At 43.6% G+C, this 15,943-nt stretch overlaps 1 protein-coding gene across 1 annotated transcript; it reads right to left on the reverse strand.

Moving 5' to 3' along the window:
• Positions 1-954: 954 nt before the first annotated feature.
• Positions 955-4,423, reverse strand: LOC148003515 (uncharacterized). The gene is made up of 3 exons (XM_087567919.1): positions 4,084-4,423; positions 3,016-3,141; positions 955-1,163 (listed from the first exon to the last, which is right to left on the reverse strand). The coding sequence occupies exons 1-3, from the start codon at positions 4,421-4,423 to the stop codon at positions 955-957; spliced, it is 675 nt and encodes a 224-aa protein (XP_087424045.1).
• Between the last annotated feature and the right edge of the window lie 11,520 nt (positions 4,424-15,943).

Consider the following 15,943-nt stretch of genomic DNA (forward strand, 5'->3'; position numbering starts at 1 on the left):
CTGTTTCCCTGATCTGTCCATTGATGAAAGTAGGGTGTTTAAATCTCCTACTATTATTGTTTGGTGCAATTTATGATTTTTTTAGAAAGGTTTCTCATTGTTTAGGGACACAACTGCTATATACTTGACAAATACAGCAATAACCCAGAACATCCGCAGGAAGCCTGTGACCGTTGGCCACATGAGGATGACTGTCTTTCAAAATTCATCATGATTTTTGGTAAGATCTTCCATGTCAGTGGCTTGGCTTCCCACAAACATGGTCCAGTTGTCTAGAATCTACTCCATGGACAGCATCTCATGCTTGTTTTTGTCTGACTCATACACCAGATGCCGGGCTTCAGCCTTTGCCTGGTCATAGTCCTGAGGAAGGATCCAATGGTGAATCTCATCCTAGTCCAGCTTCCCATCCTTGTTCAGATCTGGGAAATCATTGAACTGCTCCCCAGACAAAACCCAGTCTGTCTCAGGGCAATTGTCCTCGTGAGAAAAAGATGTCCACAATGTACTCATCCTGGTCCACAAAACCATCCCCGTTCTTGTCGATATCCACCAGGGTTTCCAGAACTACAATCTCCTTCATATGTTCTAAATCCTCTTAGTGCAGAAAAGCAATGAACCAGTCCTGAGTAGCTGTCAGGTCACCTTCAAGGCCTTAAACCTCCTCTCGACTCGTGGAGGCATCTTTTTAAAGTTGTGATCATCACAGCCGTCTTGGAAATCAGCAAGGTGTCCCAGGGAGTAGCCATAGGTGGCCTGCTTGTATTTTTCCCAGGAGATTTTACAACTATGTCCCTATCATAATCCTTACAGGGTTTAGCCACATTATGGTAGATGTATCTTTTTTGTACCTGTTTGATCCAAACTTTCAGGTCTTCAGTAGTAACAATGCCACGTCCATCACTGTCAATTGGGTCAACAATTTTCCCCAGCCTCTCCTGCTCTCATCCAGGCTTAGCTATCAAAGGTCTTGGAGTCCTCCTTGCCCAGGAAGACCTCATGATCGTACATGATGCTGTGCTTGTCATCTGGTGGCCACTGGCCCAGCTCTGAATCCGGACAAACCATGTGCTCCTTGCTCATCATGCTCTTGGCCCTGAACGCCAAGTCCAGTGCCAGGAGCAGCCCATGGAGAGTCCCAGGCTGACACCATGCACCACTGTCTGGATCAAAGGGAGGCAGCAGGGAAGTAGGGGCTCAGAGCAGCTTATCCGCTGTCCCTTCCCCAGAGAGGGCTTTTGTTACATTTCAAATGTTATCCCTTTTCCTGGTTTCCCATCCACAAAACCCCTTATTAATACCTCCTCCCCCTTCTACTATGAGGGTGTTACCACCCACCCAACCACCCAGGCCTACCTGCCTCCCTGTTCTGATTTCCCCTACACTGGGGCATCAAGCCTTGACAAGACCAAGGGCTTCTCCTCCCATTTGTGCCCAAGAAGGCCATCCTCTTCTTCATATGCAGCTGTAGCCATGGGTCTGTCTGTCCATGTGTACACATTGGATGGTGGTTTCAGTCCTGGGAGCTCTGGGTGTTTCTTATTGTTGTTCTTATGGGGCTGTACACCCCTTCAGCTCCCTCAATCCTTTCTCTTACTCCTCCATTGGGGACCCTGCTCTCAGCCAAAAAAATGGTTGGCTGCAAGCATCTGCCTCTGTATTTGTCAAGCTCTTTACCCCACTCTTTTGAGCAGATCACCACAGAGCAATGAAGATGTATTGTCTTGGCGTGATGATGTACAGACAAATAGATGATTTCTTAATTCTTAATGATGGTTCTATAAGAATTCCTAAGATTAGATTAGTATTTTAAGTTTTTAAAATAGGACTGCTATTATGTTTCTCTGGTAATCAAAATTGCATTGAGAACCCTGCCATTCTTAAAGTGTCATGAGTGAATCGCTTCTGCAATACCAAGCAGGCATCTACAAATTATAGCCCATCCTAAGAGGGTATAAACCAATTAACCAAAGTTCATAAAAAGAGAACTAATGATTTACTATAGGTACAAGGACTTAACATAATTGACTGGATTTGCCTATAGGTAATGTTCCTTATTCTTTTCTCATAAAAATTACAGCTTTTAACTCTCCATGAACGTGCAGAACTAGTGACAGATGGTGATGATTTATCCTGATGATTACTCTTCATGGATATGCATGTAAACATTCCCTGTCATAAACTGATTATCCAACTTATGATTTGAATTCCTGTGCAAACTTGTGGTGAACTTTTCACCATGTGATGCTGTGTTCAGAAAGATATACAAATGCTGAGGACAAAGAGAGAGAAGCTTTTTAGACAGAACTGAACTGAAGAGAACAGAACTCAAGAAGAACTTAGAAGTAAAGGCATAGCGTTGAGAGTAAGGCATTGAGAGTAAGGAAATTATTGTGTCATAAGAGCAAGAGGAAAGGAGATAAGAAGAAGAGAGCAAGGAGAACTTTTTAAGCCATACTTTATGGAGGCAAACTTTTGTCTTTTAGGAAAACTGAAGAACTTAGAAATAAAGGTTAAAATCACTGCTCTTCAGCCTTCAGCCTGGCTCACTGGCTAGCCTCTGCTCTTCAGTCAGGCTCAGGGGCTAGCCTCTGCTCTTCAGTCAGGCTCACTGGCTAGCCTCTGCTCTTCATTCAGGCTCACTGGCTAGCCTCTGCTCTTCAGTCAGGCTCACTGGCTAGCCTCTGCTCTTCAGTCAGGCTCACTGGCTAGCCTCTGCTCTTCAGTCAGGTTCACTGTCTAGCCTCTGCTCTTCAGTCAGGATCACTGGCTAACCTCTGCTCTTCAGTCCAGCTCACTGGCTAGCCTCTGCTCTTCAGTCAGGCTCACTGTCTAGCCTCTGCTCTTCAGCTGGGCTCACTGGCTAGCCTCTGCTCTTCAGTCAGGCTCACTGGCTAGCCTCTGCTCTTCAGTCAGGCTCACTGGCTAGCCTCTGCTCTTCAGTCAGGCTCACTGGCTAGCCTCTGCTCTTCAGTCAGGCTCACTGGCTAGCCTCTGTTCTTCAGACTGGCTCACTGGCTAGCCTCTGCTCTTCAGTGAGGCTCACTGGCCTATGGGGCCCTAGCACATCGCTTAACCATCTGCTCATGACTGCCTGACCACACTGACCACCTGACCGCCCTGACTTCTTAAAGTTGTCCTCTAGAAAGAGGAGAAGAAACCAAAGAGAAACACCACAGGGACCTTTTCCAATGGGCTTTTTTCAACCTTTAGTACTTTCGTTATTTCTTTAAAAAAGTGAAATATAATTTCTGCTATTCATATGGCCAAGAGAGCTGTGCAGTAGTCATTGCTTTATGGAATTTGGTGCTAAATCAAAAGATTCCTTTATTCTATTACGATGTTATCTGTTTGCTGTACGATGTATGTTTAGAAAACACAACACTAAAATCCTAAAATCTAGATGTTTTAAGACATCGGCTCATGGACAAACATAACTGCTTACCTATCTAGACTGGCCTTTTTTGCTATACTGCAGGTACAATCAATTTTCCACACTACTTCCATGATTTTCAAGAATGATTAAGAGTAAAATAAGTTGAACATAATGGCCAGAAAGGGGGTTCTGTCAAGTTGTCTTATATTGGACAAGATACCAAACTTTGACTGGTAAGCCTAAAACCACCTGTTCCCAAAACTAACAGAACTTACAGAAAATACATACTTTCTTATCATTCCTCCTCCCCAATGGTCAGTGATTTATTGAGCACCTACTACAATCCTAGCACTGTGCATCTAAGGGTGTAATGGTGAATAAAAACTTAATAAAAAGCCTCATTAAGGAATAAAGAAAAAGGAAACATAACTTTGAAACTCAGAATTCAATATAAGCAAAACCACCATTTCTTTAACTGGTGATTTCTGAAAACTTCATCATATTTTCCATGGGCTTCTACAGTAATGATACTCAGTCTTGATTTTGTAAGTCACAAAAAGCAAGTCACACTTCTTTCTTGGCTCCCTTAACTATCATTTAGAACAGAACTGTCACTGTCCATTTTGCATTGCCTCCTTCTGCCACTGCTTTCCCAGGGCGGGGGAGAGGGACCAGAAGGAGCCTAAGGACGGACGCGGGTCTCCTACCTACCTTGATTCTGCTGCTCTGGCGGTGCAGCCCGCCCTGCTTGCTGCTTGCTGTCCCTGGGGTCCAGACCCGAGGTCGGGCAAGGGGTCCACGCAAGCGGCAGGCCTCGAGGTCCCCTGGCAGGGCTGGCCTGGGCTTTGTCCTTGGACACTGGGAGGCTGCAGTCTCCGTTGGAAACGCCGCCGCTATCATAGCGCGCCCTCCCGTGGCGGAGGTGACCCCCAACGCCGCTAAGGCCCCCTTCCCTGGCCGCTTCTTCTGCTTTTTCTTTTCTTTTCTTCTTTCTCTTTTTGTTCGCGATGTGGCGCGTGAAGAGCTCGCCTCCAGCAAGGAGGACATCGTGCAGGCAGAATCACCTCTGGGCCCTGCGGGGTCGGAGAGGGAGAGAGAGGAGTCAGCTTGGGCGTCTGCGCCCTGGCTGCCGGCACCTGCGGAAGGAAAACTAGCCCAGGCACAGCTCTGCTGCCGGCACCGAATATAATGATAGAAATATTCTATATCTGCGGTGTTTCTGGCTATGGATTCTGGCTGGCTGTTTGCCTCCTGGTTTGCCTGCTGTGACTAAAGAGGCAGATTTTAGTTCTAAGTTTAGTTCATCTCAAATAGCCATGTGTGACCAGTGGGTGCCATTTGGAAAGTGTAGCCACAGAAAACTGAAGCAGTGTAACCAAAGACTCACCTAGGAGTCAGTTGACCTCCTAGAAGTGACTTGGGAAAATGTTGGCAATGATAGCCTCTTGGGGAGCTCACCTTCACCAAAAACAAACTGTGAATCCTTACTCTTCTGCAATAGTCAGAATGCAACTGGTCTCACACCCACCCCAACCCTCACCAAAGACACTTGAGAGGGAGCTAAACCCACTGTGTGCTTTAGATTTCAGTGTAGAAAGTACTTCCTTCAAAGTGGAGCAGACTGAGATTGCCAAGTCCTTTGTGTGGCTCCAGGGACTTGGGCCTGACATGGGTGAGGAGGAAATGAAGAATGACATTGAACACACATACATGGGGAAGGCTGGGTCCATGGGCTGGAGAAAATGCAGCATCCCAGAAGCTCAGCATGTTTATTATATAGAGTTGGCCAGGAAGCAGGGCTGTTGCACAGGGCAGCAAGGAGGTGGGCATTACATGCAGATAAACAAGGAGGGGAGGACTATGCATATGTAACTGACAAGGGGCAGATTTAGCTAATCTCAGTAGGAGCAGTCTCTGCAGGGAGCAGTCTTCAGGCTTTAAATGTCCAGATGGGGCCAGGGAGAAAGGTAGAGTAGACTTTTTCTGCACACACTATCAACACCATCCTGAGAAGGCTTTGTCATGTCTCTGAGGCTCAAGGGGCATGGGGGCCTTTCCGTTTTCCCCATGGATAAATGGCTTTGGGTCCTTGGCATGGTCATATCATGTTTACAGCACACATCCACTCAGGGCTGCACTTCCTCAGGGCTTCCTCTGTTCCCACAGTGAGATCTCAAAAGAAAAACAGAAACCAAACAAACAAAAAATGTGCTTAGTAAACTGGTTAATTCCCTAAACTGTACAGATCCAGTGTCCTAAGTATAGGACTTCCTCAAAGGCTACAGAAAATCCTGTGGACCTAAAATAAGCAAAAAACAAACAAACAAAAGAACCCAAAAAAAACAAAAACCAAACAAAGACTCTTGCCCCCCACAAAAAATGAATAGGAGAAAAAATTATTAAAGGTTTTCATAGAAAATTGTTTAAGAAAACCACATGGGAATTGTACTTATAGAGTTAGTGTGCTGAGATGTGAGGCCCACTCACAGCATGCAGCATTTGGAAGTCTCAGACAACTTAACAGAAGAGCACACCTAATTATTCTTTGTGACCACTCTCCACATACTACTCACAGCTTAATACTAACCTTCATAATTGAGTTGGGGACAGTATTCACCATAGCAGATAATTGAAGCATTAGTGCACACAGACACAGACACAGACACATACACACTCATACACACAGTCACACACACACACAAAACACACACACTCACATGCATACACACACACTCACACATACAAGCACACACTCACACACATACACACATAGACACACAGACACACACACAAGCACACACACATACACACACACATACATACAAAACACATACAAAACACACTCAGTAGCACACAAAAGAGAAATGTATATTCTATGAAGTTTCTTGGCATATTTTATTTGTAAGACTCAATGCTGGAGTATTCTTGGTTTTGCAAAAAGTGGGGGGAAAAGTCAGGCTTCATTTTCCCCCTTTTGAAATGACAGATATCTGTGTGTTAAACATACTCTGATGGCTGTCCAGGCTGCCTCGGCCTGTTTGACAGCATCCAGGTCACCTTGGTCAGGACAGTGTTTGCTCTTCTTATTGGCAGCTGGTTTGCATCACAAGAGATTTTCACATCCTTATCAATGTTAGAAGTTTGGTGACACAAGCAGCTTGACAAACAGTAAAATTATTGTGGTTTTGCCTTTCTGGAGGACATTAAAATTTACAAGTTTTGCATATGGCTTTTTTTCTTAGCATTTAGTCCTGCTTTAGTGCTGTTCAAATGTGGCCATGCAGCCAGCATCCCCTTGCTCCAGGCTCTCAGCACCCCATTCCTGTCACTGATCTGATACATACTTGGTCCCAGAGATGGGCAGCAGAGGTATTTGACACACAGCGTCCACTCTGCTCCACTGCTTTGCTTTTTGTAAATTCTTTACAATGGCTATTTCATGATTTATTATTACTACAAACTTGACTTGACTTGATATTTTGAGATAGGATCTTATTACGCAGCCCAGGGTGGCCTTGATTTCCCAATTCTCTGGCCTTAGTCTTCCACCATTCCCTGATTCTCAGTTTGTTTTTAGAGGTAGTTGAATGGCCCCATTTCCAAATCAAATGTTCTTCTGGCTTCATTATTTTGCCCTTTCCACAGACTTTTATTAATTATGCAAAGTAGATGGTGTTTCATGTTTAAATACTAGATATATTGACTCATCAGTCCCAAAGACAACTCTGTGAATTAAACACTCCTTATCATCCTCACTGTGCAGATAAGGGAATTGAGTCACACAAAGGTAAAATAACTTCTCCACAGTTGAACATCCAATGGGTGTGAGAGCCAAGCTTTGAGTCCAACTACAAAGTAGATTGGCCTATAATGTGTCTACTGCTGCTGTATATTCAAATGCTAAATTCTGTACCTTAAGGTCTGGTTGCTCCAAGACAAGGAGATCCTCATGTATACCAGATTTTCTTTTCTTTTTTTTTTTTTGGCCTCCTAAGTTATCCCTGATTGGTTAATAAAATCCTTACAACAAGGGCTGGTCAGAAGAGAGGGGACAGAGCAAAGTTTCCCTGGGCCTGGGGACTCAGGCAGGGTCCACAAGGAGAGGGAAAAGACATGGAGGAGAAGGAAGGAGACAGCACCCCATAGGGTAGGTGGATCGTGAGTGTATTACCATGAGGGCTAACCTGTCAGAACAGGAGTGGCCCAGGCAGAGCATGGCAAGCAATACCTCGGGGTTATTGACAGGGAAGCAGAAAAAATAGCACAGAAGGTTGATGTCTGCCCAGCTCTAATACTTTAAGGCTTATTCTAAATCTAAAAGTTTTGTGTCTTTTATTTGGGAACTAAATGATCTACGGTGGGGGAGAAACCCCCTAATAATATTTACTGTAGCAATGGCCACTCAATTATTGTGGTATTTTAAATATAACACACATTGAATTTCACAATTCAGATGCAAGGCTTTTTATATTTCCAATGTGACTGTACACCTGAGGTCATGTCTAGGTATAGAGACATAACATGGCAGAAAAACCTAGTTCATTATAAGGTCATCACACCGACCAAATGAAAGCCACAGGCTATACAGACTATGATGGATGAGGAGAAGGCTTAGTGCTCTCTGGGAGTCCCCTTCCCTAGACTTGGGATAAGACTTCCAGTAAGCGAAGACCATATTCCTCTTTCATTTCTCAAGGAGCCAGGGGTAGACCCACATATATGATTTCTTTGCCTGCAGGGTTTTTTTCCAAGCACTGCCCTGTTTGAGGACTTGGCAAAGGTAACCACCATCAGAGGAAGGCCAGCATATGAATTCTGTATAACTCTGCTCTGACAGCATATAGCACAATCCTATCAAGTACTGGAAGCCTTGCTGGAAAGATTAATCAACCTCTAGGATCAAAAGGAAACAACCCGAGGGCCATATGGCTGTAAATCAAGTCTGAAACCATAGCCCAGTATGGAAGTTCAGCCTTGGATCTTACATCAAACAGCGTTAGCATCCAAAAGAAAAACGAAAATGAAATGGCAAGGTGACTGGTAATGACCTCATGGCAAGGATATCTAAGTCATGTGGAAAGATCCCAGTGCAAAGACACATGTCCAGGAAGCTTTCACCAAGAATCCCTATTCTGTGTTCTACAACATTATATATATATATATATACACACACACAAAGAATACTCATTTATGTTCAGCTATGGGGATTGATTCTCTGGGAATCTGACTTTGAGATTGACATAGATGTATAAAGGTGTTTGACAAGTGCTCTTGGGGACCATGGCTGTGACAAAGAGGAGAGAAGAGGACAGGGTGGAGAGCACTCTGGCTCTAATGCAGTCACAAGGGTATGCAGGCAGCCGTGTGTGGGGCTCAGGAGCTGGCCTGACCCTCAAGTCTTAGCCTGCACTGGAACAAGCAGGAGGCCCGGCTTTAAAGTCCCCATTGGCTAAGGACAAGGTTCCTGGTCAGAACCTGAAAGAATAAAAAAATGCAGCTAAGAAGTCAGAAGTTTAAAAAAGCCCTAATTACCTCAAATTCCAAACCCTGCCCTCTACATGTACTAGGTGACCATAAAGTTAGATTAAAATCTCAGAGAATAATTTTGAGAAGCAGGAAGCTTATCCTTGTGATTTTTCACTGGTATTCTCGACATTTTCCAATGACGCCCTCCCTACCCGCTGGGGTTGAGGTTTCTTCCTTTAAATTCCCCTTGTGTTAGTTACTGGGCGTCGAACTCCACTGCCCCTGCGTGGGATACAAGTCTCGACCCCAGTGCACTGGTTCCTATCAATAAACCTCATGTTTATTACAGCAAGGACGGTTTCATGTGAGTTCTTGGGGGGTCGCATCATCCCGAGACTTGAGTGAGGGTCTCCCTGCTCTGGGGGTCTTTCAAACCTAGATACCACATTGTAACCACATTGCCATCCCTTCTCCAATATCGTTCTGTAGAACTAGAGTTTTTAAAAAGGTTACTCATTGTCAGAGTCCGGATGTGCAGGGCCGGACTTGCCTGAGGGAGAGCCAGAGATAGGACTTGCCAAACCAGCTATCAGCCCCAAGGACATTGACCATCTGTAGCCATCCCCTCCCCTTCCTTCACGCCCCTGACTGAGATGAGCCACCCTACCTGCCTGCCAAGCTGCTAGAGAGCACGTACTCCTTGCTGATGTAATTTTGCGCCCAAAAGTAACTGTGCACCATTTGAATTGACCAATCATGTGTCACCTCGTGAATGCTCCTATATAAACCACCGAGTTTGGAAGCTCGGGGTCGATTCCTCTGTCTCCTGTGTGAGATACGTGTCGACCTAGGATCTCGCTAAGACACGGGATCTCGTTAATAAAGCTACCTCTTGCTGTTACATCAGGAATGGCTACTCGTGATTCCTGGGGGCACCCCACCCCGCGATCGGAGCAAGAGACACGGCTCCCCATTTTTGGGGTACACTCTTTCAGTTCTTCCTGAATTTCCATCAAATCATGAGGATATTTGGGGCTACACTCTGATCTTTTACTCAGAGCCAACATAGAAATCAGGCGGATGGGCAGGGAGTGGAATGGCCTAAGGTTAGGCTAAACCTCAATTTTAATGGGTCCATAAGTTCAGGAGGGAGTCCATTTGGCATTGTCATCTGTGGCTTCTGTGTCCTTATCCCGGGTGTGCTGACTCTGTGAAACGATGCCACCTCACCTCACAGATGTCAGGGTGAAAATCATGTATGAGTTTTCTGGGAAGAACTCTGCCTTTTACTACCATCTGGAGTTATACAACATCACTATGCACAGCTCAGAAGAGAGGGGTGGAGATTGTGGAGGCCTTAGAAGTTGAGGATCTTTTCTGATTAAGGCACATATTTTTTCCTATGTAATTTTCCCCTTGCTCTTTCCCTAATGATGGCTGACTTCATTCCTGGCCTGAAGTAAACTGGATTCCAAGGTTTTGGATTAGGGAATCCCCTCTTTTTGAGATGACAGGTCCAGCAAGGGATCCCACAGCATACAGGTTCCTATTTCCAAGGAAGTTGTCGCTGCAGAATCACAGCATGGGGCCAGCAGCACAGAATATCTCCCAGCTTTCTCTCCTGCACTTGCAGCACTTTTAATAAGGCTGTTTGTTTGTTTGCTTGCTTTTTATTGGAAATGCCTACAAAGCTCGTCAAAATTAATACAAGCCTTAAATTCCAACACCCACAAACTATTGTTGTTTTTGCTTTTGTTTATGTTTTATTTCATTTCATTATTTCTGTAATTGTTGTTAGGATTCTTATTGTTTTCCTTGGTAATTCCCTCTCCCTATTCAATTTGCAAGTAGAATGTAAAGCCATGCTCTGCATGGTCCTCTTATTCATGTTAAGGATTTTATTCTTACCACCAAGACCATAGATGAGCACAATATTTACTTTCAAATCAGGAAAACAGGCAGAAAGAAGAGAGCTATGTTGTTTGGTCTCAGGTAACCAAACAATGAGGAGTGTAGGATGGCTTCCCAATGTTTTGGATTAGATAAGATTCTGTTATTGAGATGAAAGGCCTCTGCTGAAACCTTCGGTTGAGTAACAGAGAGCCTGAAAAGGCTGAAAGAGTGGTTGTACCTTGAAGGTGAAGGCTGGCCCTTCAGTGCGTCTGCAGCCTGAGGCAGAGTTCTACTGGGAACAGAAGAGCACTTGGCCAGAGATCATAGGGGACAGCATTTTGGTTGAACCATGAGACCTGGATGAGCAGAGGCCTCCACAGTTGTGACAAAGGGAAGCAGAGTCACATAGATGAGAGGGAACAATGGATCTTTGATCTGCCTGTTCTCTGCTACATTAATCTTTGCTGTATACATAGTATATGTAAATGACAAGGGCATTCTACTTTATCACATCTAGTCTCTCTAGATGTTAAAGCATGTGCAAGTGTAAACAGAGTAGAGTTAGTTCAGCAATACATTGTGTTCCATTTTGTTAAAGACATTTATTTTATTTCCATTTATATATTTTTTTCTTTTTCTTCACTACTGATACCTAATTACTCTCACACAATCCTTCCCCAATTCTCCTGGCACAGTCTTCTCTGAGTGTATGAGGGCCAACTTTCTCAGTATCTCCCTACTTTTACCAAAGCCTTTTCTGGTGGCATTGGTGAGGATGCTGGTTTTGAATGCCTTGGACTTGGCTTTCTTCGTGCTCCAGTTTGCTGGCTTTGGAAAGTTGGTGAATAACTGTCTGTGAACTTGGTACTTTATCCAGATGGTACACAAGAGGCAATGGTTTGTTAATATTCTTGAGAGTATATTAAATCAAACCTTTCCTACTAATATCCTAACAATAATAAAGGTAATAGGAGGCTATACATCTATTCCATTAGTTTTCAGTTCTTCTCAGATCTGCAATGTAGAAGCCCACAAAGCTGGCAAAGTGAAGTGAGGTCACGCAGGGTTCCTAAGAGCACAGTCCTACTTTCTTAGAGTAACTCCTACGGACTTACCATATCCATACACCCATAGCTCTATATGCACTGGACCCCAAGGAAGTGCTCAACATTCATTGCTTTTGTCACTCAGTTTGCCACAAATGTTAGAAATCTGAAAAGTTCAGGAAACTTGAAGGTGTGAATAAGTCCCAGTGACTGGAGTAAGCTCAAACAGTCTGTGACAACAAAGAAAAGATTGAGCATCCAAGAGACAAGACGCTCACCAGGACCACAGTTGTATCCCAGTAAGAAAATTTTAACATTAAGGCTTCAGGTGAAAAGATAAATTAGGAGTTCTAGGCCGAAAACTTTTATCCTCTGGCCTCAGGGTTGCAGCCATTCTTTCAGACTTTCCTGGCCTCTCACAGGATCAGAGTTCTCACCTGGAAGCAGGAATATCTGGAAGGTGCACAATACATATCCACAGACTCCTCTTGGGTACAAACTGATAGGCAATTTCAAGGCTTAAGTCATTCTCTCTGTCTCTTTCTCTGTCTGTCTGTCTCTCTCTCTCTTTCTTTCTCTCTCTCTCACAGTTTGCTGCTGCATACACACTGCATTCTTTTGTGCACTCTGCCTTTTTTATTGCAGTTTTCTCTTTTCAAACTCCCACAATCATGCACACGTCTGTTCATTACCCTTTCACTCACACACACAATCTTCATACACAGCTCATACATATCTCACACACACCACATGCACTCTCCTGTCATACACACACACAATCTTCATACACACCTCATACATATCTCTCACACACACCACATGCACTCTCCTGTCACGCACACACACACTCTTCATACACACCTCATACATATCTGACAGACACCACATGCACTCTCCTGTCACGCACACACACAGTCTTCATACACACCTCATACATATCTCACACACACCACATGCACTCTCCTGTCACGCACACACACACTCTTCATACACACCTCACACATATCTCACACACACCACATGCACTCTCCTGTCACGCACACACACAATCTTCACACACACCTCACATTCTCTCCTCACTCATTCTCACATGCTCTCCTCATGCTCTCTCCCTGGCTCTCACATTTGTTCTCAGACTCGCTCTCTCATTAGCTCCCTCATTCACTCTCCACATTCTCTCTCCACTCACTCTCCACTCACTCTTCACATGCTCTTCTCATGCTCTCTCATTTGCTCTCACATTTGTTCTTACATTTGCTCTGTCATTTACTCTCTCATTCACTCCCTCATGCTCTCTCTCATTTACTCTTCACATGTTCTGTAGCCTTTCTCTTGCCCCAGTCCTTTATTCATGATGCAAAAGTGGGTAGAAAAATGACATTTTTTAATCATTGCCAAATCAGATGCAAAGAATGACTACATCTCACCAAGAACTTAGAACTACAACTGTTCCCCAAAGTTTCAGGCTTCCCCTATACCCAGGCCTGTGGCCAATATAATAATAATTGTAAACTTATCATTATTTAAACTTTAATTCTTTACTTTTATACTTCAGAGTCCAAAGCTACGAGGTCAGCTAATTGCATTTTCCTGAGACTCTCTAATGATAAATGACATAGGCAAAACTGCCAGGCAGTGGCCAGAAAGAATCAAGGTAACCCTTAGCACACTAATTCCACTAGCGTTCTGTTCCTTGCACACAATGACTCTCATAAGAGTTCCAGTAGTTTGACTTAGTTTACTAGTATATAATTTTATATATTCTATACTTCCTTAACTAGTCTGTAATGTTATATAAGACTTATTTCCCAACTTCAATAACTTCCTTTCCTAGTGCCCGATTGTTGACTCTAATGCATTTTCTCTTATTTTCTTCAAGCTGTCTTTGCAAGTCAAACCTTAATCTGGAACTTCAATTGTGCAGTTATTACATTTTTTTCCAAGATAAGAATACATAATATGCACCTGGGCCGTTAGGGCTATGCTGTGCTGTGCCCCTATTCATCAATTTCCAATTGTCTAAGAACCATAACCTCAAGGAACATCTAGTTTCTCAGAATTCACCAGAAAGACGTAGGAAAGTCAGACATAATAGAATAATTGTACACACCAAGGCCACCTGATAGGCAGTCACACACAAATGAAATCTATACAGCCGTTGTCCAGGGCTAAGGTTTGGAGAAATGGAAACAACCAGTTTTTAAGAAGAGCTACTGCGGGCTACTGAGATGTCTCCATCCCGAACTGCTGCAGGCAGCCTCTTATTTCAGATGGTGGGTTCATGGAGAGATGTGTCTCCTGCTTCTCAGGTTTCCAGAAGCCACCCTACTTCACAAGGAGCGGCTGCAGGCTTCTGAGATGTTTCCATCCCGGCCTACTGCCTGCAGTCCCAGTCATTGTATGTTGTCCCCAGAATTAGCCAGAGCAATCAGACAAAAAGAGGAGATCAAAGGGATACAGATTGGAAAGGAGGAAGTCAAAATATCACTATTGCAGACGACAGAAGAGTACACTTGATTCACCCCAAAAGTTACACCAGAGAACTCCTAAGCCTGATAAACAACTTCAGCAAGTGCCTGGGTGTAAAATTAACTCAAACAAAGAAGTAGCCTTCCTCTACACAAAAGATAAAGAAGCTGCGAAAGAAATTAGGGAAATGACACCTTTCATAACAGTCCCAAATAATATAAAAATACCTCATTGTGACTTTTATCGAACAAGTGAAAGATCTGTGTGACAAGAACTTCATGATCTGAAGAATGAAATTGAAGAAGATATCAGAAAATGGAAAGATCTTCTATGCTCATGGCTTGGCAGGATGAAGATAGTAAAAATGGCCATTTTACCCAAAGTGACCTACAGATTCAATGCAATCCCCATCAAAATTCCAATCCAATTCTTCATAGGGTTAGACAGAACAATTTGCAAATTCACTTGGAATAACAAAAGAACCCAGGATCACTAAAACTATCCCCAACAATAAAGGACTTCCCTGGGAATCACCATCCCTGAACTCAAGCAGTATTACAGAGCATTAGTGATAAAAACTGTATGGTATTGGTACAGAGACAGACAGATAGACCAGTGGAATAGAACTGCAGACCCAGAAATGAACCCACACACCTATCTATGGGCACTTGATTTTTGACAAAGGAGACAAAACAATCCAGTGGAAAAAATATACTTTTTCAGCAAATGGTGCTGGTTCAACTGGAGGTCAGCATATGGAAGAGGACAAATCATCCCCTTCTTATTGCCCTGGACAAAGCTTAAGTCCAAGTGGATCAAGGACCTCTACATCAAACCAGATACACTCAAACGAAGAGAAGCAAAAGTGGGGAAGAATCTTGAACACATGGACACTGGAAAAAATTTCCTTAACAAATATGAATGGCTTATGCTCTAAGATCAAGAGTAGACAAATGGGATCTCATAAAACTGCAAAGCTTCTGTAAGGCAAAGGACACTGTGGTTAGGACAAAACACCAATCAACAGATTGGGAACAGACCTTTACTAATCCTACAACTGATAAAGGGCTAATATCCAAAATATACAAAGAACTCATGAAGTTGGACTGCAGGGAGACTAATAAACCTATTAAAAATTGAGGTTCAGAGCTGAACAAGAATTCATAGCTGAGGAATAGGGAATGGCTGAGAAGCACCAAAAGAAATGTTCAACATCTTTAGTTATAAGGGAAATGCAAATCAAAACAACCCTGAGATTTCACCTCACACCAGTCTGAAGGCCTAAGATCAAACACTCAGGCGACAGAAGACGCTTGCACGGATGTGAGAAAGAGGAACACTCCTCCATTGTTGGTGAGATTACAGACTGGTACAACCATTCTGGATATCAGTCTGGAGGTTCCTCAGAAAATTAGACATTGCACTAGCTGAGGACCCAGCTGTACCTCTCTTGCACATATACCCAAAAGATGCTCCAACATACAACAAGGCACATGCTCCAGTATGTTCATAGCAGCCTTACTTATAATAGTCAGAAAATGAAAAGATCCCAGATGCCCTTCAACAGAGGAATGGAAACAGAAAGTGTGGTACATCTACACAATGGAGTACTACAGTGATATCAAAAACAATGACTTCATGAAATTCATAGGCAAATAGAATGAACTAGAAAATATCATCCTGAGTGAGTTAA

Source organism: Rattus norvegicus, chromosome 9, assembly GCF_021556685.1.
Source record: "Rattus norvegicus strain SHRSP/BbbUtx chromosome 9, alternate assembly SHRSP_T2T, whole genome shotgun sequence".
Classification (NCBI taxonomy): Eukaryota; Metazoa; Chordata; class Mammalia; order Rodentia; family Muridae; genus Rattus; species Rattus norvegicus.